The sequence below is a fragment of the Mustela nivalis genome, assembly GCF_964662115.1.
Source record: "Mustela nivalis genome assembly, chromosome: 7".
Taxonomy (NCBI): Eukaryota; Metazoa; Chordata; class Mammalia; order Carnivora; family Mustelidae; genus Mustela; species Mustela nivalis.
Window position 1 is genome coordinate 46,068,081 of NC_139026.1, and position 27,665 is coordinate 46,095,745.

The 27,665-nt window shown below is 39.1% G+C and overlaps 1 protein-coding gene across 2 annotated transcripts in view; it reads right to left on the reverse strand.

Annotated features, from left to right (window-relative positions):
* Positions 1-27,665, reverse strand: part of KCNMB4 (potassium calcium-activated channel subfamily M regulatory beta subunit 4) — a 58,308-nt gene that overhangs the window by 23,356 nt on the left and 7,287 nt on the right. Inside the window, exons 2-4 of one of the 2 annotated variants that reach the window (XR_014314645.1) lie at positions 16,074-16,164; positions 8,773-9,031; positions 6,740-6,817 (exon numbers count right to left, since the gene is read on the reverse strand). Coding sequence is in view for 1 of the 2 variants with exons in the window: in XM_082742921.1 (XP_082599047.1) it covers positions 6,690-6,817 (128 nt within the window). In the remaining variant the exon portion in view is untranslated. Of the gene's footprint in view, positions 1-6,689; positions 6,818-8,772; positions 9,032-16,073; positions 16,165-27,665 lie in introns of those variants that run through there. The other variant, XM_082742921.1, reaches the window with a different exon arrangement.

Consider the following 27,665-nt stretch of genomic DNA (forward strand, 5'->3'; position numbering starts at 1 on the left):
AAGAGAAACACATACATTTACTAAGTACTTGCTGTTGGGCCGCTATGATCCTTACCAAAAACAAAATAAAATAAAACCAAACCCTTAGGATGGACAATGTTATCCTCACTTCATAGATGAGGAAACTAAGATCAGAAAGCTGCACAATCTACCCAAGGTCACAGAGTTAATAACCGGTAGAGGAGAAATGTAAACACCAGGTGCCTAATGCTAGCTACTTCATTGCTGCCCATATGGAGTTAATAATGTATAAAGGGGGAAGGATACGTAGTCAACTATGATCAGGTAACAAAAGCAACCATAGCAGCATGGAAGCACAGAGGGGGGAGTAATTAATTACACCCGAAAAGGTAAGAGAAGGTTACACAGTGACATTTGAGGAAAACCTTTTTGATAGCAGTAAAAATAATGAAGCAGGGGCGCCTGGGTGGCTCAGTTGGTTAAGCCGCTGCCTTTGGCTCAGGTCATGATCCCAGGGTCCTGGGATTGAGTCCCACGTCAGGCTCCTTGCTCAGTGGGAAGCCTGCTTCTCTCTCTACCTCTGCCTGCTACTCTGCCTGCTTGTGCTCTCTCTCTCTCCCTGGCAAATAAATAAATAAATAAAATCTTAAAAACAAATAATGAAGCAAACACTTTTATAGGAAATACTCTGGGTTAGGCCCATGGCATCTTCTTGATAACCTTGCAGTAATCTTATTATTTTCTCCTCTACAAAAGAAACCGAGACACAGTTAGATTAAAGGAACACAGCCAAGATCACACACACTGAAAGAGGCTAGTTCCAGGGCTCCTCCTATATCCATGTGCTCTGCTAATTCCTAGAGGTGGAAAGTGAGGGCGTCCCCAGGTGAGGGAAGAGGAAAGGGACTAGGGCATAGGCATCAATGTGCAAGGGACACAAAGAGGACTCTGAGGTGACTGGAACAGCTCAACGCAAGTGAAAACCTTTAACTCAGATCATGTCACCACTTCCCTACAAAACCCACCACTGGCTGCTTGATACATTTAAGAGAAACCTACACATACCCTGTCTAACTCTCTCTCCAGGGTCAACACTCACTACCCACCCCCTCACTCAGAGCCTCCCTGCCATGATGCCCTTTTGGGTCCTAAAACTCACCAACTTCTCTCCTCCCTCAGAACATTTACCCACGGTGATGTCTCCTTCTGAAATATTGTTTCTCTCACTTTTCCCTATCTAACTCTTGGACACCCTCTGGTCTGCACCCAGTCAGGATTTACTCACACAGGCCTTTGAAACTTCCCCCCTTGTGACAGTATCTCATAGCAGCACCCCCATTCTTCCTTCACAGCATTTACCCTACTTTGTAATTATCTGTCTGATGATGTGGTCACGGCCTCTACGCTCCATGAAGGCACGCAGCATGGCTGGCTTCTCCTCCCCTCTGCAGCTCTGTTTTTGTTGCCCCATGACTGGCACGTATTTAACAGCCAAGGTTGGAGCTGGAACTGAAAGGCGTGGGCTTTGTCCTTTGGACAACAAGAATGCAGAATAATTTAATGGAGGATTGTGACAAGACGGAATAGAGGTTTAAACAAAGTGAAACAAAACTTTGTGTAGTGCAGGAGAGGACAAAAGGCCGAGGCTGAAGGACTCGTTGAAGATTACGGCAATAATTTAGATGAGAAATAGTGAAGGCCCGGACCAAGGGAATGAATTCAAGACTTTGCAGGTGGCACGGCTGGACTTGTTGGTTGGATGTGTGTGTGTGTGTGTGTGTGTGTGTGTGTGTGTGTGTGTGTACGCCTACTATGTGTACTCTGTGACCTACTATCCACTTAGGAGGACAAAAAGTAAAAAATAGACCAGCATGGGAGAAAAACAAACAAACAAATAAACAAACAAAAACCCATTGTGCTCTCCATAAAAGAAAAATTCCGGAAAATGACCCATTGCTCCTCCCAGCCCTTTGACCCGGAGGGGATTGAGGAATGAGTAACCATTTTCCAAGGACATGCTCTCTTCAAGGCAAAGCCAGTCAGGCAAAAAGGAAGTGGGAGAATTATATGACAAGCCTGAGACTGCAAAGAAATTTTCAGTCAATCAAATAAGGATTTCAAAGCATACTCAGTAAGAGGGCGTGAGGTGTGTTTCACAGAGAAAGGATAAGCCAAGGAAAGGCTAAGAGAAAACAAAATGGTATGAGCAGAGCAAATGTGACCTATAGAGAAAAAAAAAAAAAGTGTAAGAGGGAAATCCACACATTGGAGTGAGATTGTGAGCCCCAATACTGAGGGAAGCAAAGAGCTGAAAGATTATGTGGGAAGATCACGACTGGAAGCAGCCAGTGTCAGCCACCAAGCATGGCTTCCTCCCTGCCTGCGGGTGGGAAGAGGGGTGAGCGCTGGGGCCTGGCCTCCCATGGCCGGTGGTGGGCATGGCTGGTGGTGGCTCCTCTGGCCGCTGTGGATTCTACTCCTCAGTATAGCTCTCTTTGAGAAAGACTTAAATTGTGAAAGCTGAGATTCCAATAATCTCTGTCTTAGATCTTTAAAATCCTGTAACATTCTTTTCTTGAAAATGGAAACTTCTTGGTAACTCTTCTCCCCAGTTCCCTGCAGTTGAGTGAAATCTAAAGGTTACTTTAAATATAAAGTTCATCTTACCGAGAGCATCTGGGCGTCTCTACAGTAAGCCTATTTTTATTGCATGTTTAGCAGTAGTAAAAAGTGTACTGAGAGTAGACGGCACCAGGGAGCTGCCATTTTCACACCTCCAACCAGTGCTCGTTTCCTCTTGCATATGTCGTGGTACAAGAGCCAGGCTCCAAACTTCTGATTTCCCCGAGTCATTTAAAATCATGTCTTGAGTGCTTCTGGGTGGTGACAGACTGCCCCCACTTCTACCTACACCCCCCAACAGTTTGGGAGTGGGACAGGCAGATGACGGTAGGGAACAGGTATCATTCCGAAGGCGGGATGAAGGGCTGATCCTTCTTGTCGCTCAAGTGAACCGAAGTAGCATGGAGCGCAGGGCTAGGTCTTTCAGAGAGTTGTTGCCACTCTGCAAGAATAGTCCTTCTCGTCGGGGACTTGCAGGTATTCAGAATAATTCATTCCCACAGGAGGCATGTGTGTGTTTGGGGGAGGCAGCCTTCAGAGATGCCTGAGCAGGGAGTGAGGGGAAGTTGGTTAAGAGGACCACCAGCTGGTCTGGCTCCTAGTCCACGGCAGGAAGCGTAAAGGATTGCTTGATTCATTCGAGTAGTGGCTTCAGAATCACCTGACTGGTGCCTATTCCCTGTTACTTGGCTCCCACTTCACAGAACAAGGACCACGGCTGCTTTTGATTTCATCCGGGCTCATTTTCTTCAGGGGGTGTTCGTTCCACTCTGCCTCATTTACTGTCTGTGTTCAACAAGAGTTTCTCTGTTCCTCAGCAGTTTTAGTCTGTAGTGGGCTCATTTCTCTAAACCCATTCCTGCTTCCCTTGAATTACTTCCTTCCCAAACTCTTTTTCCTGATATGGCAAACTTCCTGAAAGGGTAGTCTGCACTTACTAATGCCTTCACACCCTCCCCTCGAGCTAATATACAATGATTTCTAACCCCACTGCTCTAAGATGGCACCTACACCATTTCCACAAAGACCACTAACACGCCTCTGATTGCCAAAACCAATGACTTCCCAATTGTCCATTTTGATTATCCCTTTCTCCCCTTCCAAGACTTTACAAATTCACCACTCCTCATTATATAACCTGATGTATCTAACATGTTAAGCCTTCGTTTCTTTATTGCAGCCATCCGACTTCAATGTCTTCCCTCCTTTCATTTCTAGCTGATGAAGTCATACTTCTTTTTGCATAAGCACCTGTTCCTCCCTAAAAAGTTCTAATCCATTGGAAGCAAAGAACCTTCCTTATTAATCTGGCACATTGCTTTCATTTATTCATTCATTCACCAAACTTTTATTGACTAAGAAACAGGCATTGTGCTAAGTCCCAGGAATATGAAGCCAAAGAAGATAGGTCCCATACCAGTAACCCCTATACAGCCTCACGTAGAAGATGGGTACAGAAATTATTCCAGTAGAGAGTGATAAATGGAAGGATAAAGCTGTGGTTCTCACTCTGGTGGTGTATTAGAATCCCCAAAACCAATTTTTAAAAATGCTAATGCCTAGGTTGAATTACCAGACATTCTAATTTAATTAGTCTGTGGTGCATTTTTTTTTTTTTTTTAAAGCTCCTCTGACATAGTCCTGTGAAGTGAGAGTTGCAGACCTCTGGGATACAGCTGTATAAACATAACATGGAAGACACATCTTGTAGCTGGAACTTTTGACTATTCTGTAGCATCTAAACCCCTTTCTTCTTCCTTCCTTTCTACTCAGGTGTGCACCCTTTCTCCACCCAACTTAGGAGATACTGCCCTATCCCCAACTCAGTGGTATATTCTGATTATTCTTTTTGTGACTGGTTTAGGTGTAGGCAAAGGAACTCATTCTAAACAATACCTAAGGGGAGGTCAGTTATGGGAAGCTGACGTTTAATCAACTGAGCCACCGGGGCTCCCTGAGAGATAGTTTTCTTTTTGCATTTGGACACTGCGATGCCTGGCTCTGACTTCTGGAGCCACAGCAACTCTACGGTAACCATGAGTGGATCTGAGGCAGAACTGAGATCCAGAAAGGGCCTGGCTTCTTGATGACACTGTTAGGCTACTGCATCAAACAACCCTAATGTTGGTCTACCTGTGCATTTCTTAATGTATGGAATAATAAATGTCCTAATTCCTCATGATACTTTGAGTCAGTTTTTCGTTTATATGCAACAGATGACATCCTAAATAATATACAACTAAACCAAACTTGGAGATCAAGAAAAGCAGCAAGACAGCCCAGCAAAGGGGATTTCTATGAAGAGTCTTCATCAAGGTAATCAAGAAGCAGGAGAAGCAAATGAAGAGGCATGGATACAAACACATAAGATATTTTAGAACCGCACATAGTTCAGAGTGGCTACTGCAAAGAGTATGGGCATAAAGCTGAGGATGGAAAAATGGGAGTTGGGGGTTGAGAACCCAAGGAGCCTTGTATGCTGTGGCAGGTTAAATATGGCTGCAAGACCTTTGCTACTTCTTCTCTTAAGAAGCAGAGTTGGTTTTCACACCCCATGAATCTGGCTGGCTTCGTGACTTGCTTTGACCAGGAGAATGTACCTAAAGTGATGTTATGTAAATTCCAGAACCAAGGCCTGGCTCACATGAAATGCTGTCCCGCAGCTACCATATTGTAAAGAAGGCGATCTAGCCTAATGAAGGATGAGAGGCTAGTGGAAAAGAACTGAGGCCCTTTGGCCACACCAGTACCAAGTGCTGAGCGGGAAAGGCCATCCTGGCCCACACAGCTAATCCCACCATACTCTGACTGCACGTAAATCTCCAAGCCAGCCCACAGAATTATAAGAAATAATGAATCACTGTTGTAGTAAGACACTTGATTTGGGGTGGTTTGTTATGCAGCAAGAGGCACCTAATGGTTAGGCCATGCCAAGATGTGCGGACTCTACTCTGAAAACTGTGAGGAGTCCCTGATTAAATTCATATTTTAGGAAGATCGACTTGGTGGCAGCGTCAACCATGGGCTTGGCCTGGGGGCAGGTTGGAGGTAGAAGGACTTGTGTGGAACACTTGTGTTCAGAGTCGAGAAATCACGTGGATGTGACTTAAGACAGGGGTAGGGGGAAGGCAGAGAAGAGTCATCATGGAGGTAAAATCAGTGTGAAATCAGCATGATGGCAAATACAAGTTGCAGTGTGTAAAGGAGAAACGTGAACTAGTAATTACGGTTCTCTGGACTAGGTAAACGAGGGGATGATAGTGTGCTTCACTAAGAGGGGGCAGGGGAGGAAAAGAAGGTTTAATGGAACTGGAACATCTAAGCAGAGAGTATGGCAAAGAGTTGTGAATACTCAATAACTGCTTAATGAAGAAATTAGTATGAGGAACCTGGATGGGTACTGCAGTGTTCTAGTCCAATGAGCCATGGTTATAGGGCCTAACTGGAGCTTTCTCTAAGTCAAGTCAAGTTTTAACGCTGTGAACTCATTTTCTTGATACTTCATCGGAATAGAAAGGAAAAGGAAAGGTAAGATTCCATGCAGTCCCAAATGCTCACAAATCAACACGTTGTTCCGTTTATGTGTATCCAATCTGTAATTCTCAGGAAGCAAGTGCTACTTGTATCTGATGTTCCCCTCTGAAAGCACTTTCTTTTTTTTTTTTTTTAATTTTTTGTTTTTTATAAACATATATTTTTATCCCCAGGGGTACAGGTCTGTGAATCACCAGGTTTACACACTTCACAGCACTCACCAAAGCATATACCCTCCCCAATGTCCATAATCCTACCCCCTTCTCCCAACCCCCTCCCCCCAGCAACCCTCAGTTTGTTTTGTGAGATTAAGAGTCACTTATGGTTTGTCTGAAAGCACTTTCTTAATCTCTCCAGAGGGTAGCACCCTGATAGAGGTTCTCTTTTTATCCCCCATATTCTTCACCTGCCTCCCAGCCTGTAAAATGGCTTCCCTAACTCCATGGAAAGAAAAAGTTGAGTCTACCCCCATGTCAGATATTTTGTCAAGTGAGCACAATCTATGATTTATTTTGTAATTAACCACAAAGGCTACAAGCAACTTTAATATGCATAAGCAAATACTGGCTTACCTTTGAAATTGATTAAAATAGCAAGTAAATGGCTGGGAACCAATCTCATCTTTCCAGTACTGTTGCCAATTCATGACGCTTTCCAAGTTCTTCTGATTTTCTCTCTTACAGGGAGGAATATAGGAGCACTAGCAAAACAGAACACAGAAAATAAACCTATTATTTTACAGAATATTGACATATGGTCCTTTTTTTTATAGGGAGATGATATGATGCATATAATAAATGTAATTCTGACCCACCTAATCTTTAATAGAGCCAAACTGAAATCATGGAACTATATTTCAAATTTCCAATTTGGAGCAATTATAGAAAATATTCCAATTAAATGTTGCAAAAAATAATCTTTAGTCATGACAATAGGAGGATAGATTATAAACAGTTACAATCTAATGGCAAATTAAAAGCATGATATACGCTCTTTATTGTGGGCCTGTGAATCAATAGAGGGAAGGAAGGAAGGAAAGTAGGGAGGGAAGAAAGAGAGAGGAAGGAAGGAAGGAAGGAAGAGAAAAAAAAAGTTGGGTTTTATCTGCAGTTGCTAACTATGGGCCTTGATATTTTCCTCTTCCAACTCTAACTACCAAATCAAGCACACAGCTCTCAGATACTGCTCGCAACTGCTGAAACTCAAGTTTTCTTTTCTTACATTCTCTTGAACAATAAAATCAGCAGACAATTTCCTCAGAAGTACATAATCGATGCATTTTGCTAACTGATGCCTTTTCCTGGCTCTGCCTCTAACAAAGTAGTTCTCTCTGAAGGGGTTGAATGACTGTAAGCAATACAGAATCAGGATATTTGGAAAATTATTCTCAGCTCTAGATGTTAAATTTAACCCTTAACATTCTAATCCAATTTCTCTGATTCAGGTTTTTTTTTTTTTTAGATTTTTTTTTTTTTTTTTTTTTTTAAATAATCTCCTCACCCAATGTGGGGCTCACACTCATGACCTGAGATCAAGAGGCAGATGCTCCATCAACCAAGCCAGTCAGGGGCCCCTCTGATTCAGTTTTTACAATAATGATCACAACAAAGATGGTGCCAGTTTACCCTTATTGAATGTTTACAATATGCCCGACACTGCAATAAACGCTTAATGGGCTTTACCTGTGTGCTTCTTACAACAACCTTAAAATGATCTCCAATTTACAGATGAGGAAACTGAGGTTTCTGTCAACTCTCCAACTAGATGCTGGTGATTTTATCCCATTCGACTCCCAGATGTTCTAGGAAAGTTTCCGATGTTAAGGAGTAGGGAAAAAAATAAAAAGAACTTTCACTTCATAGTATAGTTTTTTAAAAAAGATTTTATTTGTTTATTTGACAGAGAGAGAGAGAGCGAGCGCGCACAAGCAGGGGGAGTGGGAGGGAGAGGGAAAAGAAGGGAGCCTCAGCAGGGAGCCCGAGGCAGGATTCCATCCCAGGACCCTGGGACCAACTGAGACGCCCAGGCGCCCCTTCATAGTATAATTTGATTTGCATTATTTTAGAGTATATAACTTGTCAACACCTTCCTATTATTTTCTGGTAAAACACTGACTTTTTAGTATGATGTACTCTTCAGCATCTGCCCTCCCCCGCCTGGGACTTTGCCATTTAGAAGTACATAGTCCCAGGACACCTGGGTGGCACAGTCAGTTAAGTGTCTGACTTTGGCTCAGGTCCTGACCCTGGGTCCTGAGATGGAGACTTGCATCTCTCCCTCTGCCTGTCACTCCCCCTGCTGTGCTGTGTCTCTGATAAACAAACAAATAAAATCTTCAAAAAGAAGAAGTACATAGTTCCCAGATCTGCCACATGCCATCACAACTACTGGCTGGTTCATGCTTCTCTCTCTTCTTTTTTAACTTTTTTTTTTTAAGATTTTATTTATTTGACACAGAGAGAGAGAGCTCACAAGTAGGCAGAAAGGCAGGCAGAAGGGGAGGGGAAGCAGGCTCCCTGCTGAGCAGAGAACCCAATGCAGGGCTCGATTCCAGGACCCTGAGATCATGATGAGAACCGAAGGCAGAGGCTTAACCCACTGAGCCACCCAGGCACCCCTTCTCTCTCTTCTTTCAATGCATTTTCTTGTAGTTACCTTCTTTCCAGATGCAGCTCTGGTGCATCTGTTTGGGGGAACCTTCTCTTTCCTTCTCCACAGTTAAGCCCCCCTTCCGTTGTCCTGCCATAGGCATCACACCCCATGCAGGCACAGCTGTAATCCCACTTCCCACTATCACACTGGTTAGTCTGTTTGACATCAGCCTCCTCAATTCATCGGCAAGTTGGAACAAGGCTCTTTCCTCTTTTCTTTTCTTTCTTTTTTCCCCAATGCATCTTCACACTTAGGACTATGCCTGGTAATAGTGAAATTTCAAAAATGTCGGTGGAATTAATAATATCACACTTACATACAATTTTAAATTCAACATGATGAAGCTATTTTCACAGCAGTTAAACATTCCTCTTAACACAAAAATATTTTAACTTTTAGTCAATTAGGTTGTTTTCTATTATATGTAACAAATTTACAACACCTTACGCAAATCTTAGTTCCATGATTGGCTCACTGCCTATTTGCCCTCTGCGTATCTAGTTAATGTTCTGTTAATAACACTATAACATATATAAAGCTAAACTTTCCTGTGAAATTCTGAATTCTGAGATCTTCCAAAGCAGCAGTGGGGTTTAGAAGCAATAGAGGCTCTTAGATCCAGCTCCTGTCCTACTATTTGTTGGGTGTTTGGACTTGAGTAAATTACTTCCTTTTTCTGGATTTCATTTCTTCTGATCTGTAAACTCTCCAAAATAATTTCTAGTTCTATATTTCTTTGATTCTCTTCTTGGAGGTACTCCAAGAAAGGACCCAGCAGAAGGCAGGACTACAAACACTGTTGCAATATTTTTCCCAGAAAAGATCCTGCCCACTGGGGAAGAGGTTGGGCAGCCTGACAGAGCCACTGTTCCAGCCCCCAAAAAGGACAAGTGCGGTAGGCCCTTTCTTAGAGACCTATACTTGGCATTAGCTTAGTGTTCATAAGGGGCCTCTGATTTTTTTTTTTCTTGTTTGTGTGCTATAATGTGCTGGACAGTTCCTTTCCTTCTATTAAAACATTCTTCCTCCAGCATCATGGTCAATTAGTTTATAAAGTGAGAGTAGGTACCCCCTGATTGTGTTCTTCGAAGGATGTGTGAAATCTTAAAAGTCCATCGGAGCCTTTTTTTTTTTTTTTTTTGCAACGACTATACCTGACACGAGAGGTACACTGAACATTTGAGGGAATAACAACTGACAATCAAACGGAAGTAAGGCAGATTTTTAAATTTTGAAGTTAGCTCAGTTTGAATTCTTTGCTATTTAGTTTTTCTAAATAAAAATGGGTTTAGAAGAGACCCCGAATCGCTAAGGAAATGTTGAAAAACAAAAATAAAACTGGGGGCATCACGTTACCTGATTTCAAGCTTTATTACAAAGCCGTGGTCACCAAGACAGCATGGAACTGGCATAAAAACAGACACATAGACCAGTGGAACAGAGTAGAGAGCCCAGATATGGACCCTCAACTCTATGGTCAATTAATCTTTGACAAAACAGGAAAAAATATACAGTGGAAAAAAGACAGTCTCTTCAATAAATGGTGCTGGGAAAACTGGACAGCTATATGTAGAAGAATGAAACTCAACCATTCTCTTACACCATACACAAAGATAAACTCAAAATGGATAAAAGACCTCAACATGAGACAGGAATCCATCAGAATCCTAGAGGAGAACATAGACAGTAATCTCTTCGATATCAGTCACAGCAACTTCTTTCAAGATATGTCTCCAAAGACAAAGGAAACAAAAGCGAAAATAAACTTTTGGGACTTCATCAAAATCAGAAGCTTCTGCACAGCAAAGGAAATAGTCAAAAAAAAAAACAAAGAGGCAACCCACGGAATGGGAGAAGATATTTGCAAATGACTGTACAGACAAAAGGTTGATATCCAGGATCTATAATGAACTCCTTAAACTCAACACACATAAAACAGGCAATCATATAAAAAAAATGGGCAGAAGATATGAACAGAGACTTCTCCAATGAAGACATACAAATGGCGATCAGACACATGAAAAAATGTTCATCATCACTAGCCCTCAGGGAGATTCAAATTAAAACCACATTGAGATATCACCTTACACCAGTTAGAATGACCAAAATTAACAAGACAGGAAACAACATGTGTTGGAGGGGATGTGGAGAAAGGGGAACCCTCTTACACTGTTGGTGGGAATGCAGGTTGGTGCAGCCTCTTTGGAGAACAGTGTGGAGATTCCTCAAGAAATTAAAAATAGAACTTCCCTATGACCCTGCAATTGCACTCCTGGGTATTTACCCCAAAGATACAGATGTAGTGAAAAGAAGGGCCATCTGTACCCCAATGTTTATAGCAGCAATGGCCACGGTCGCCAAACTACGGAAAGGACCAAAATGCCCTTCAACGGACGAATGGATAAGGAAGATGTGGTCCGTATACACTATGGAGTATTATGCCTCCATCAGAAAGGATGAATACCCAACTTTTGTAGCAACATGGACGGGACTGGAAGAGATTATGCTGAGTGAAATAAGTCAAGCAGAGAGAGTCAATTATCATATGGTTTCACTTATTTGTGGAGCATAACAAATAGCATGGAGGACATGGGGAGTTAGAGAGGAGAAGGGAGTTGGGGGAAATTGGAAGGGGAGGTGAATCATGAGAGACTATGGACTCTGAAAAACAATCTGAGGGGTCTGAAGTGGCGGGGGGGTGGGAGGTTGGGGTACCAGGTGGTGGGTATTATAGAGGGCACAGATTGCATGGAGCACTGGGTATGGTGAAAAAATAATGAATACTGTTATGCTGAAAATAAATAAATTTAATTTAAAAAAATGGGTTTAAACCCAGAGAATAGGTTTAAAAGAAGTATCTCCACCAAATGACAGCTCTATGATTTGACCAGGAGAGTCACGTCCACGTGTTTCTGGAATGGTCAGACGAAAATCTTCACTGAGTGAGTAGAGTCTATATTATGTACGTTGTGGTTTCATGTGGGCAAAAAACAAACATTCCTCGCCTTTAGGATACTATGAGGTAGTGTGGATGGGTTTTTAGAAGCAAAGTCTTTTTACATTACGAAAAATTGCCTGTGATCCAAAATTCAACTGTTTTTTTCATGGACTGCGTTCTTTCCAAGAGTATTATAGATTAAATGATGAGCTTATGATCCTCTAGTAATTTTTAAAGCTCACATCACCTTAGAATGAAAATTGTTTAAAGGCTAAACCTTATGTTCTTAGAAATCAATGTTGTTCATTTTCTTGTATCTTGATTCTCTGATTAGTTTGTCTTTAAAATTTCTGTGGAGGCTAACTTAGCTTTCTCCCAAGATTCCTTCTCAGCTCGGCAAAGCAGTGTAGATTGTTAAGAATTTTAAAATAAGTAATAAATACCAATTCAAAGTAGTGTTCTAGGAAAAAGAAATGTTTCAGAAATTCAGTCAGAGACTCCTTTCCTCTCTCAGCTGTTCAAACCGGATGGGTTTCCAGGCTCTAGCATAGCATAGCTCTACCATAACTCTCTCACCTTTGGGGGAGGGGCACAAACGATACTATCCACCGTATCAACAGCATCCCTTATTGTCGTCGTGGCTAACATTTACTGATTATATGTGAAGCATCTCATGAATCCAAATCTCATTTAATCCCAATCAGCAAATGGTATCATCACCTATGTTTTACAGATGAGGAAATCGAGGGGCAGAGGTTTAAGAAAACTTTCCCTCCGTTACAATGGCAAATGGAAAAGTTGGGATTCAGACAGCAGGGTCTTCTTAACCACTGCCCCACACAGCCCCCAAGTCTCTAACCTTAGGGCTTCCCAGTTGTCTCTCTTTGAAGCTGCCTGCTTTGGGAGTAAGGGAGATGCCCTGATTTCTGCATCCCTCGCTTAGAGAACCAGAGCAATGATTCTTTGGGAATGGAGTTGGTGCAGCCCTCCCAGACGGATGTGCTGAGGTATTCCGTGGCAATGCTTTGTTTCCTCAGAGAAATGCCTTGTGAGTCTTCATTTGTTCCCTCTTGTCTCAGTTTGGCTCCAGGCTTGGTGTTTGGTGCCATCGATGTAATTTCACTTAGGTGAATTTATAGACACAATGTCTTCGGTCACAGAGGACAATGAGTGTTCCCTTGGAGAAACTTCTTCATAAGATTCTGACCTTTTTTGTTTTTCACTTACAAAGGCAGCATTTCCCAATTTTTAATATCATTATCACCCAAATAACCTTCGCTATTGTCTGTGTCACTTGCTGCCTAAACTTGCATGAAATCATTTTCTTTAAAAAGTCAAGAGAACAAGAGGAATGTGACAAAAATATTTGCTTTTCTGGTAGAAAAAATATTTTTGATTTTTGAATTCACGAACCAAGTTGGAAGAATAGAGTGGGCTAAGACTTCTGTGAGTTTCTAAGGGAAGATGCAATCATCGTTTGACGTGGAATATTTGATTATGTACTTATTATGACTTATTTTTCCATTATCTTATTTTAGGAATTATCAGGATTTATAATACCATTCTTTTCAGCCTATCACAATGGATTTATATTTTAATAGTACCCTCTTGAGTGTGTTCTTTTGTGTCTTGAGGATTGCATTTCAATCATGTGGGCAGAGTAGGCAGAAATCACTTTCTTCCTTTACTGAGTCATTTAAAAAACAATTGCACAAAACACGTGGTCCATTTAAACACTGGGGAGCAAGTTCTATGTTAGGCATTATCTAAGAAACAGAAATGGAGAAACTGCTTTTTTTCTCCAGTTTCTTTATTGACTTTATTTGGTTAGGGAGGATAGTATTGAAAGACTGAACACTAGAATGGGTTTAGCTGATTAAATAATTTCCAAAATAAACTTGGTTAGAAAATGAATTCTTGGTGTGCCTGGCTGGCTCAGTCAGTAGAGCATGCGACTCTTGATCTTGGGATGGTAAGTTTGAGCCCCACATTGGGTGGAGAGATTACTTAAAAATTTTTTTAAAACCCAAAAATAACTAAAGAAAACATTATCTATCACAACATAGGTCTAATTGTATTTTATACTACAATCCCCATTTTCTGTAATATCTGTAATATCTGTAAGATATCTATGTCAGCTATGATTAGTAACTTTAATGACATTTTTGACAATATAAACACATAATTAGGAAAACACTACGGAATAAAAACTAACTGAACCATTAATAAACTCCATATTGTTTTATAGGCCTCAACTTCATTACTTGTGAACACACATGAACCTTATGAATGTAAGTTAATTTAACAAACACATATGAAATTATATGTCATCTAAAAAAAATTAATTGTAGGGCGGGGCTCCAGAATGTGTATCTATATCTGAAAGCTAAATGAAAATAATCTTGTGAAAGAACTTGAAGGTCAAACAAATGGCTTAGAAAATATAAAAAGCAAGGCTAGCTAAGAACAGGAGAAGCTAAAACAAGCTCTTCGGACAGAATCGGCTGGGCAGGTCCAGTGTGGTGCCCACCTTAGAACGGTGTTCGTCAAAGTCTGTCCCACGGACCACTTGGGTCGTTCATCAAAAAGATCTACCCTCCTGAGGGTCTGATTCTGTAAGACGAGGAATCTGTATTTTTAACAGCTTTCCTTTCCCTTGGAATAACAACTTTTTAGAACTGATAATTTATGCAACGAGCCATTCTTGATTGCTGAGTACTGGACAGAGTACAAAGATTAGATATTATTCACCCTTTTCTTGTCTCTCCCCTCCCTTCCCAGAAGCATGTAATGTAGTAGTAGTAGCTTATTCACAAATTGCTTTGTGATTACAGAAGGGGAAGTGAAGATTTTGGGCTTTGGGGGTATGAGGGAAGCTTCCCAGAAGAAATGATTTTTGATTTGTGTCTTTAAGTTTGACCAGGAGTTTGCTTCTCAGAGAATGTCTTGAGAAGGTGACATTCCAAAAAGAAGAAATGGAATGTGCAATGACTTTGTCTGTATAAATGTTCCAGAAAGACTGAGTCATCTAATGTGCTTGGAGGATAAAGGGCATGGGGGATGGTGTTGAAAAATGCCCAATTATCTGAACTACTACTCACCGAAGAATTGTTCCTCTCTCCTTAAATGCTTCAATGAAAAACTGCTCACTACCTCCTGCATAGTATTTCCACCCACCCACCAATGCTCTTTTAGTTAGAATTTATTGTCATGCGTTGATGCTATTTGCTTTCTGTAACTTAGTAATATTCATTTAACTTCTGGATTCGAGCAGACTGTTCAGGTTGATTCTATTAAAACTGAGAAAAGTTTCAACTGACATTCCACTTTCAAGAGAAAATAGTTCATTCAGCATTAGCATTAGAAAATAAAAATACAGTGTCTTTACTAAAAAACAGAGAGCGAATCTAAACAGAAAAAGTTAAACCAAAACAAGAAGTGTAACCTGGAAAAAGCTCAATAGTTATTATTTATAACAAGAATGATAGTACATGTAAAAATTGGTTCCATGGTATGTGATCCTAATTCAAAATCTTTGAGGGGAGGACCAATCCTCACAACCATATAGAACACTGAAATAAAAGTTTCGTAAGTGTTTATGCACGCATTCAGATAATGCCTCATTGATGGCATTATTTGCGTACTGCATTGTATACTGCGCACAAATTTCAATGTGTGTATGTATATTTAATGAAATATTACAGCCATCACTTCTGCATGGAGACCAACAAGCCCTCTATCCATGCCAAGTCCCCGAGGACCAGGACTGAGAGATGATGGTGATAAAAACGTGATGTTTCCTACTCATGGCAGGATGTGTTTTCCAACGATGGCTGCACAAATATTTATCCCATTTCACAGGCTTTTACGGTGTGACATTGACACTCTTCTATTCGGGGTGCAGCTTTATCTTTCCTTCCCTAGAACATGGATGAGCCTGTGATCCTGTGCGACTTCCACAGCTAGATCAGAAAAGGCGACATAGCTTCTGCCTGCAACTGTCTCTTGGGAGTGCCCGCCCCTGGAATCTGGACACTATTCCACGAGGAAGCCAAAACTGCCCCATGCAAAGCAATCACACAGAAAGGCCCATGTGGAGAGAATCCCAGACCCCCAGCCAAAAGCCAGCATCAATTGGTAAGTAAGTGAGCCTTCAAATGATTCCAGCCTCAGCCCGGGGACCAGACACTGTGGAGCAGAGATAAGCTGTCCCCTTTGTGCCCTGTCTGAATTTCTGGCCCACAGAATTTGTGAGCATAATAAAAATAATTTAATCCACAGGGGTACTTGGCAGTGGCTAACAGATCATAGGGCACCTGGGACTAAAAAGATGAACACCTTTTAAGGTTCTCCTTGAACTACATACCTGAAAAAACCTGAGGTCTGATGAAATGTAGTCCAATGAGACACTGTGACATAAGAGAGGGCTCCTCATCCAGTCCCCAGGCCAAAAGCTCCTTGAACAAAGAGGAGGCTGGTCATCCTTGGGGACAGACCCCTTGGTAGTGCCTGAAGTAGCACCTACTCAAAATCTTCTAACCTTTCCCCAGAGAACATGCAGACATTTACCAGAGCAGCTGGGTAGGGGTGAAAGGGCAGACATTTATTTCACCTTTTAAAATTTTAACTCCATATAGTTAACATACAATGTTAGAGGAGTTTCAGGTGTACAATACAGTGATGCAACAATTCTGTACATTACTTGTCCTCTTAATTTCCTTCACCTATTTTATTCACCCCAGACTCACCTCTCCTCTGGCAACCATTGTTTGTCCTCTATAATTAACAGTCTGGTTTTTGGCTTGTCTAGAAAGGGCAGACATTTAGAGTATTACTGGACGCTGGCTCTGTGCTAACCTTTAACCCTGAGGGCCAGAGGTGTGCTCACAACGGGGGCTCATAGCATCAGGAGTAAAATGGAGCTTTGGCCCAAGCTGGCATTATGATAGGCCCAGAGATTCCATGTGGTTGTTCCTATAGATCCCGAAGGTATAGATGCAACACATGGTACTTAACAACAGTCCTCAGTACCTCCCTTGACCCCCTTACTCACAGACAGAAGCTTTTTTGGTGGATGAGTCTGACACTACCTGCTCATTCCCCAAATAGTAAACCAACAGACCAGTGCTGCCACCCTAGGAAGTCACAGAGATGATAGGAGCAGGATTCCTATCATGTCCCTAGTTAACTTGCCTAGTCAGCTCCTGAAGAGGGCTGACACATCTTGGAGAATGGCTGTATCGTTAGATGAAACCATGGTGGCCATTTCAGATCTTCTATTTATTGGAGCAAAGACACTTACCTCTGGAAACTATTCCATGGCAATTGATCTAGTAAATGTTTTTCTCTCCATCTTTGTGGAAAAAGTGTATCAGAGGCTGTTTTTACCTGCCCGAGAGGGTGCAGACTCTCCAGTCTTATTCAGGACTGTCTCACTCAGCACTACCTCAACTCTCTCTGGCTGTTATGCTCTACTCCAAGGGGACATAGACCCCCTCTATCCCACAGAACATTACAGTGTACATTGATGCTATCATGCTGATTACTGCATCTGGAAGCAGGGAGTACAAAGTGCCCTAGATTCTATCCCAGTGAGTGGGAAATTTGGGGGAATGGGGGTTGCCACCTCAGTGATGCTTCTGGAAGTCTAGTGGTCTAAGGAATTTCTAAATACCCCTTCCAAAGTGAAAGACGAGTTTCTGCATCTTTCACTCCTTCATAATTAGAAAGAGTCACAATGCTTGGACTTCCTTATATTTTGGCAGAATCATAGACCCACTTTTGAGATTGCTACTTCAAGCCTTTATTGAGTGAACCATAATGCCACTGCTTTCCGTGGCAGCCAGAGCAGGAGAACCTGCTCCAGCTGCTCCAGGCTCCAGCCCTTTCAATTCACCTCTTTGGCCCAGTACCTCCAACCATAATATGAGGTCTGTGCCAGACTGGGGGGTACATGGAGCCCACTGAGAGCCCTAGTAACATACAGCAAGCCCATGCTTTCTTTGGCAAATATTTTCTTTCTAAGAAACCATGGATTTGGTCCTGAGTGCCAGGAGGGTCAGGCTGTATAAGTATGGAACATCAAGTTTCCATGCCACTGTTGTACTCTGGGCTTTTTGACCCACTGAAACAGAAGGGTGCCATTTACAGGACTGAAGCAGGTCATGCTGGGAAGTAAGTGTCACAAGCAAATGGTTCACACTCCCAGTGTACCTTCTCTTTTTATACTACCGCCTTTCCCAACCTGTCCGCATAAACGGTTGTTAATCTAGGTCGGTTTTTCTAATACTGGGCTATACATGCCCGCAGGAGTGCCCTGAGGTGTGCTAGTGGGTTCTTGACCAGTTTGGATGGGTGGAAAAAATCTGAGCTCAGTGAGCCTCACTTTGAGCAGAACTTCCGGTTGTTTGTTTCTCTCATAAGGAAAGATGTTGAAGGTACAGAGATACACTAAGTTATAGATTCTGCCTAATAAAATTGCATTTTGATTAAAGGGATGAGACCAGGTTAAATTCTCAGAAACGGAACTCTGGTCAAAACATAAAATCTAAAAGCTGTATTTCCCATGCATCCTTTCTCAGGAAGCTACTTGAGGATGTACTCCACTGAAACAAAGGTATAAACCAAGAAATAGGAAGGCACTGGGTCAAGGGAACACAGCACTCAACATGGGGAAGACACAGCATGCCTAAAGTGTAACCAGTTCAATTCAGGGCAGTAGTGGGCTAAAGGAATCTAGAAAGGGCATCCCAGGAGATTTCTTTAAAGAGAAAAAAGTGGAGCAAAATGGTTACCTGTTACGAATAGTCATATGAAAAATAGTGTACAAAGTAGTTTTATGACTCTGTGGGAAAATTTTGGAAAAGGAAGAGAAAGGTGCATAGGAAAGTAAGAATATATGAAAAGGGGATGACTATCAGCTCAAGGAAAATAAACATTTATAGAAATGAACAATAAATTACATAGTTAAAATAAGTTAATGCTCAATACTAGTTTAGCCAAAAATTATGACAGAACCATATTTAAAGGATGAAGGACAGAAAAATGAGGTGGAATGGGATGGTGTAAGAAAGCTAAATCCTCATATTCCATTATGTGTGGTCAATGGTATCTTGAATATACACATCAGAGAGCCTACTAGTTGGAAACACAGAGATAAATATTAGAGAAAAATAAACTAAAAACATTTACACTGACAATAAAATATTGTTTACTATGTGTGAGACCATTATTCAAGGTGTTTCACACATATTACTCATTTAATCCTGATAACCCAATGAGATAGATACTATTACATTTCGTTTTACAGATAAAAAAAACTGAGGCAGAGAGGTTAAGTAACTTCCAAGGTCATACTACTACTTTGATTAAAAAATAAAGTAGGAACGCCTGGGTGGCTCAGTCAGTTAAGCTTCTGCCTTCAGCTCAGGTCATGATCTCAGGGTCCTGGGATTGAGCTGCACCAACCCCCACCCCCTTCCCTGCTCAGCAGGGAATCTGCTTCTCCCTCCCCATGGTCTTTCCCCTTTGTTTGTGCATGCTCTCTCTCTGTCACTCTCTAATAAATAAAATATTTTAAACTAATTGCTAAAATAAAGCATAATAGATACACAGGGTAAAACCCCCAGGCAAACATGCTTAACAGTTATACATTCTTCCAGGTGTTTTCTACATTTGATTTTAACATGAATGTGAGTACACTCTTCTCTTTCTCTTTCATTTAACAATATACCTTGGTACTCTCATATCTGCATAGAAAGATCTAGCTCATCCTTTTTTCAATGCTACTATATGGATATGCAAGAATTATTAAGTTGTCCTCTACTAGAAGACATTAAAGGTGTTTCCAGTCTTTTGAAGTTCCAAAGGAGCAACAAAATTCCTTTTACAAGCAACTGTATGTACATATGTGAGAACAGGAAAAATAAAAATATGTATACATTCAAAATTTATGACTATTGTGTCCCAAAGAGACTGTATCAACTGCACTTCTGCTAGAAGTTTACAAGAGTGCCTATCCTCATATCCTTAAAAAAAAATAAAAAGTAATATGGTATAATTAAACTTTCTGGTAGGTGAAATATGGGACTTCTTGTTTTAATTTGCATTTTTTTAAGATTTTTATTTGAGAGAGTGTGGGTGTGGGAGAGAGAGAATTAGGGAGTCAGAGGGGCTGAGGAAGGGGGAAAAGCAGACTCCCCACTAGCAGAAAGCCCAACTCCAGGCTCCAGCCAAGGACCCTGGGATCATGACTGAGCCAAAGGTAGATGCTTAACCATCCAAGTGCCCCTAATTCGCATTTTAAAATAGATGTAATTTTTTTTTTAATTTGAAAAACTATTTGTATTTCTTTCCTGCAAACTGACTATCCACAAACTCTTCCCATTATGGTCATTTTCTTGCTGATGTTTAAGAGTCTTTACATAGCAAAAAAGTTAATCTTTATGACATATCACCAATTTCCATTCTTTTGTTTCTTTTGACTTAATTTGTGGTATGTTTGGGATATAGACATATGTAATTTGTATCAACTCAATCTGTGAAAATCTATGCAGTTAGACCCACATCAATGACAGAACCATTATCTATAACCACAGAAACAAGACTTCATCACTTTTGTGCTGTCTTAAGTGCTCTGGCACACTTTAAAATAGGAATAAAGGGGAGGAGGTGGGGGATGGGGTTACTGGGTGATGGGCATTAAGCTGGTCATGTGATATAGTGAGCACTGGGCATTATATACAACTGATGAAATCACTGAACTCTACCTCTGAAACTAATCCACGATATGTTAATTAATTGAATTTAAATAAAATAAAAATAATTTAAAAAATAAAATAGGATTAAAGTTATCTATTTTCATAGAATTGACCTGGAAACATTTACAATTGGAGTTTGTTTGAATATTAGTGAGATTATACACATTTTTCATGTGTCCACTTAGTTGTAATTCTTCACCAAACTGTTTACGCTCGGACCCTGTGTATGAGTCGGGGTTCCGCAGAAAAATAGAACCAACGGTACACATGTAGACATATAAGAGATTGACTAAGATGAATTGGCTCACACAATAAGGGATATCCTACAATTTGCTGCTCACAAGATGGAGACCCAGAAAAGCGGGTGGTATAATTCAGTTCAAGCGTAAAGGCCCCCAGTCAGAGGGACACCAATATTGTGTTCCAGCTCAGCAGAGGGCAAGTTTGCCCTTTCTCTGCCTTTTTGTTCTATTTAATCCCTCAACAATTTGGATCATGTCCACTAGAATGGGTGAGGATGGTTCTTCCTTACTGAGACTACTGATTCAAATGCTAACCTCTTCCAGAAACACACTCACAGATACACCTAGAAATCATATTTTATTAGTTCTCAACCCAGTCAAGCTGGCACACAGAATTAATCACCAAGCCTAGTGTGCTACTGAAGAGATGGCCATTTATGGCTAAGAGCTCTTCCTATGTTGGGTTTTGAATCATTTCTCTACCACAGCACAAATACTCTCCCAAGTTTGTCATCTTTCTTTAAATTTTAATTTTTTAAACATATATAAGCCTTTCTTATGGTCATTAAACAAATCAGTGCATTCCTTTACAATTTGTGCCTTTGGTGTCATGTTTAGAAAGGCTTGCATACCCCTAAAAATTATGTAAATATTTACCTATATTTTATCTATTACTTTCCCAGTTTATTTTTATACATCAAAATTTTTATTCCATCAAAATTATAGTTTTATTTTAATTAAATTTGTATCTTATTTTTATCACACCTTTTTTCAAATAATTTCTGAGTATTTTCCAAATAAATTTTATTTGGGAAATTAATATTTTAAAATATATATTTTTCCAAATAATAGGGAAGTTTTAACATCATTTACTGAGTAAGAGCCGTCTTTATGAATGACTTGAAATGTCAAAATTTGCAAAGCAAATCTCCTTTTAGCGTTTTTTTCTGATAACAGCTTTACTGTAATATAATTCACACACCATTTCATTCATCCATTTAAAATGTACAATTCAGGGGCACCTGGGTGGCTCAGTTCAGGGGCACCTGGGTGACTTGAACTGCCTTCAGTTCAAGTCATAGTCACAGTATCCTGAGATTGAGCCCCGTTCTGGGCTTTCCACTCAGCAGGGAGTCTGCTTCTTCCTCATGCTCTCTTTCTCTCTCTCTTGCTCACTTTCTCTGTCTCAAATAAATAAAACCTTCAAAAATTTGAATTTTACAATTAAAAAATGTAAAAAAAAATAGAATGTACAATTTAATGGTTTTTAGTAGATTCACAGAAGTATGCAATCACCGCCACAAGTTTTAGAAGTTTTTCATCACCCCAAGAAGACACCCTGTACACATCTGAACATGTTTTTATGTGCTGATTGGCTATTTGTTTACCTTCTTTGGAAAAATATCTATTCGTATCTTTTGCCTATCTTTCAGTTGGTTTATCCACCTTTTTAATTGCTGAGTTGTAAAAGTTCTTTATTCTGGATATTTAATCTTTATCAGATATATGATTTGCAAATGTTTTCCCTCATTCTGTGGCTGTCTTTTCACTTTTTTGATCATATCTTCTGAAACACAAGTTTTTAATTGTATTTAAGTCCAATCATCAATTTTTCCTTTGGTTGCTTGTGCTTTTCATGCCATATTTAAGAAAATGCCTAATCCAAAGTCATAAAGATTTACACTTCCGTTTATAGTTTAAGCTGTTACATTTGGGTCTATAATCCATTTTAACTTAATTTTTGTATATGGTGTGAGGTAGGAGTCCAATGTCATTCTTCTGTATGCATACAGTTGTTCCAGCACTATTGGTTGAAAGACAGTTCTTTCCCTTTTGAATGCTTTCAACAGAACTGCCAAAAATCAATTACCCATAAATGTGCTCATTTACTCTGGACTCTCAATTCTGTTTCAGAGATACCACATAATCTTGATTATTGTAGTTTTCCAGTAAGTTTTAAAATTATAAAGTGTAACACTTCCATCATTGTTCTCTTTTTTCAAGATCATTTTGGCTATCCTGAGTCCCTTAAATCTCCATATGAATTTTAGGATTGGTTTGTCAATTTCCGCAAACAAAAACCCAACTAATAGGGATATTAATGGATCTGCTGACCAATTTGGGAAGTGTGCCATCTTTACAATATTAAGTTTTCCAACCCACGAAGGATACATTTTCATTTATTTAGGTCTTCTTTAATTTCTCTTGATAGTGTTTTGTAGCTTTCAGGGCACAAATCTTTCACTCTTTGGTTAAAAATACTCTTTTGTGAAGTACATTCCTAAGTATTTTACTATTTTGATAATAGTATAAAATGTTTATTTCATTTTTTTATTGTTCATTGTTAGTATATAAAAATACAATTGTTTTTTGTACCTTGACCTTATGTTCTGTAGTCTTACTGAATTTATTATATCTAACAGATAGGTTTTTGTTTTTGGTAGATTCTTTAGGAGTTTCTTTATGCAAGATCAAGTGATTTGTAAATAGAGGTAGTTTATTTCTTCCTTTCCAATCTGGCTATCTTTTAATTTCTTGCTTAACTGTCCTGGGTAGAAGCTCCAACATCAAACAGGAGTGGCAAGAGTAAACATCCTTGTCTTATTTCTGATCTTGAGGGGAAAGATTTCAGTCTTTCACCATTAAGTTTATAAGCTATTTGTAGTTGCTCTTTATCAGGTTGAGGAAGTTCTCTGTTATTCCTAGTTTTATTGATTTTTTTTAATCATAAGAGGATTTTGTGAAATGTTTTTTCTGCATATACTTATATAATCAGATTTTTGTTCTTTGTTTTATTAATATGGTATATTACATTGATTGATTTTAGTCCATTGAACAAACATTGCATTCCTGGAATAAATCCTGCTTGATCATGTCCTATAATCACAAACTCTTTCAAACAATAGAAGAGGGAACACTTCCCAACTATTTCTATTACCACACCAAAATCAGACAAAGACATCACAAGAAAACTACAGACCAATATACCTGATAACTACATATGCAAAAATCCTCAATAAAATACCAGCAAACCAAATCTAGGAACACAGAAAAAGGTTTATATATCATGACCAAGTTAGGAGAATGGGGAATGAGTTACTAATGTGTACGGGATTCCTTTGGGGGAGTGATGACAATATTCTGAAATTAGACAGTGACAATGATTGCATGATTTGGGGACTATACTAAAAATTGTACCTAGTAAAAGGGCAAATACCATTTTATGTGAATTATATGCTATTCTTTTTTTTTCTTTTTTTTTTTTAAGCTGCCTGCCCTCTATTTTCTCTTTTCCCCTGTCCTACTGCCTGAAAGGCAGATACGATCATATTAGCAAAAAACATGTTAAGGGATGGTAGAGCAACAAGATGGTAGGAACCTGGGTCTTTGGATAACCTTCCACATCAAACTGGCACAGCCCCATGAATTACCTACAAGCTCAGATATTTACAAAAGCAAAAAAACAAAAAGTAAAAACCAAAAAACTAGTCCCTGCTTTGTTTAGATCATTGCGATTAGGTTCCTGTTAAAGCATTCCAACCAATATCTTAATGAATTCAATTAGGTTGTTTCTACTTTTCACTACTACACATAATTTTGCAATGAAGTTCCTCATGTATATATAAATATATACATGTATATACATGTATCATGTATATATATTTATATATACATATATATTTATCATTAAGACAACACAAGTCCATATATAAATATATATATACATATATATATGTGTTGTCTTAATGATTTGTAGAAATTTTCATTTTTGTTTATTGTTTATTTGTTTTGCCATTATTTTCTACTAGAGTTTGGCTTTTATTTACACTTCTGTTTATAATAATTTTAGTCATATAGAAATTGTTACTTTAACGTGTTCAAATGTATCAATCTTTTCCTCTTATAATTTGTTTTAGTCTCATTTCAGAAAATATTTCTCAAATGTATGTCAAAGATATTTTCTCATGCACCTCCTGACAATTTTAGTTTTCTTCTTCATATTTAGTTTTTCTTCCACTTGGAACTGGTTTTTATGAGTGTGAAGTATGTGTCACATTTTCCTTTTTATGTAGAGCTAATTGTTCAAGCATCATTTATTCATAATTTCATTCTTTCCCTGGTGAACTTCCTAGATTTTCTATGTCTTTCAGTAAAACTTAACAATTGCTAGTTTAATTTCACTGAGGATATAATCTTTATTATCTCACTCTTGTTGAGGCTTACTTTATGACCCAGGGTATGATCAGTTTTGATAAAGTTTACAGGAGCCCTTAAAATAATGTGCACCTTGGGGCACATGGGTGGCTCAGTGGGTTAACGCCTGCCTTCGGCTGGGGTCATGATCCCGGGGTCCTGGAATCAAGCCCCATGTCAGGCTCTCTGCTCGAAGAGGGAGCCTGCTTACTCCTCTCTGCCATCTCTCTGACTACTTGTGATCTCTGTCTGTCAAATAAATTAATAAAATCTTAAAAAAAAATAATGTGCACCTTGCTACAACTGGATACACTACTCTGTATGTTAGCCAAGTCTGTTGTTAAACGTTATTTAAATCTATTATATATGTATTGATATTACTTTTGCCTGACTGTTTATTAGTCACAAACAGAGGTGTGTTAAAATCTCTATCATGACAGAATCATGTATTTCTCCTTTGAGTTGTTTTATTTTTTTAAAGTATTTTGAGGCTATATTTTAGGTATATCCCAGCATTTAATTATTCTATTATGTTGAATTAAAATTTTTTATAATTTACAAAACGTCCCTTTTTACCTAGCAACAAAGTTTTGCCTCAAAGTCTACTGTATATAATGCAGATACTCCAGCTTTTCTTTGTTTCCTTCCTTCCTTCTTTCTTTCTGATTCATGTTTATATGCATATTTCCCCATCTTTTAATTTTCAACTGTTCTGTGTCCTTATACTTTATGTGTGATTCTTAAAAACAGCACATGGGGCACCTGGGTGGCTCAGTTGGTTAAGCGACTGCCTTTGGCTCAGGTCATGATCCTGGAGCCCCAGGATCAAGCCCCGCATGGGGCTCCCACCTCCCCAGCGAGTCTGCTTCTACCTCTGACCTTTCCCTTCTCATGCTCTCTCTCTCTCTCTCAAATGGACAATAAAATCTTCAAAATAAATAAATAAATAGATAGATAGATAAATAAATAAATACAGCATATATTTGTGTTTGCTTTTCTTTTTTCCAGTCTACAGCCTCTGTCTTTTAAATGGAAGTCAGTCACTTATATTTAATATAATTACTTATAAATTGGGGTTTAAAGGTACTATCTTATCTTTTGTCCACATTCCTTTCTCTCTTTCTTGCCTTCTTTTGGACTGTTTGTCTTATAGCATTTCTCCCAACTATATACTTTTCACTGCATAAATTCTTGAATTTCAATATAAAACTACTAAGTTAGAAACTGGTATAGAGTTCCTGATTCATTGGACCTATGATGAGACTTGAGAATGTGAATTTCCAGCAAATTCACAGACGATACTGATGCTACTGGTCTACTGACCACACTCGGAGAACCTTTGGTTTGCAGGATTAAATGGACCAGATATACAGAGATCAGCAGATACTGAAATAATCAAAGCAAATTATCATGGTCTTGACTAGGACACTGGCAGTAAAAATTTTTACAAGTATTTTACAAGTATTAATAACACTGAAAGAAATAAAGGGTTCCAGAATAGAACCAGGTTTTAGAGTGATAAAGATGAATTTTGCTGACATTTTTACCTTTGAAGTATAGAAAACAGAAAGCAATTATAATCATCAGAATTGAGGATTTCGTTTTCACAAGCTAATATTATTTTCTGTTCTTTAGAACTATTTTAAAATAAAGTTGTCCTGATAAAAATAATTATGTAAATATATTTATCACAAAGGAAAAACTGGGTTAAGTTTATAACATTTAAGATTTTTAAGTTTCTAAAACTTAGTTTTCTCTAATGAGATGCATCATCAATACGTGCTGCTGCCATCTAGTTAGATTACAACTAGTGAACTGGACACTGGGTAAGATTTGAAAGTGCATTTAGTCTGCTGTATCAACCAGATGAGGGACACAGAAGAGTTAGATCAACGGATATTCCTTCACACGTGCTTCAGTATACAGACAGACCTTCTAGTGACCCAATCAGCTGGATTCTGCTACAAAACAAAGCAAATGCATGAAATAAATTAACTAAATGAGTTAATTTACAAAAAAAGTCACCAATTAAATAATTTATCTGACACATGAATTTCAATTTATAACACTGATTATTTTTAAATAAAGGGAGAGGATATGACTACAACTCAAAAACATACATTTTCCCTTTATTTTTACATGTATACATCCTAGAGAGTATCTAAGTCACAGCATGAGGGACACTGAGAAACATATGTAATATTTAAAACCATTCTGTTCAGTATTTTGCTTGAGTAATTATGGTTTATTTACTTTTTTAGATTTTATTTATTTATTTGACAGAGAGATAGAGAGAAGTACAAGTAGGCAGAGCAGCAGGCAAAGGGAGAAGTAGGCTCTCCACTGAGCAGGGAGCCTGAAGTGGGGCTCGATCCCAGGACCCTGGGATCACAACCTGAGCTGAAGGCAGACCCTGAGCCACCCAGATGCCCCAGTAATTATTGTAATTTTAATATAAATGTATATACTATTTATCTAGGAACCCAACTGAATATGAAACTCTGCTAGAGACTGAAAAAAAAAAATTGAACCCACAGTAAATAAAACGTGACATCTTCATTCATAGATGAGTGCCCAAAAATGATTTACATAAACAAAATGTGTCAACAACCTGTAGAAAGCTTTATAACTGAGGTAAGTTTGTGATAAAATAAAGGCATGTTTCCCAAAATGTAACCAAAATGTATTGTAACATAACAAATCTCTTTTGTAAAAGTATAGAAGTTTCTGATTAGTGTTTTAGATACATAATTTTAGAGGATC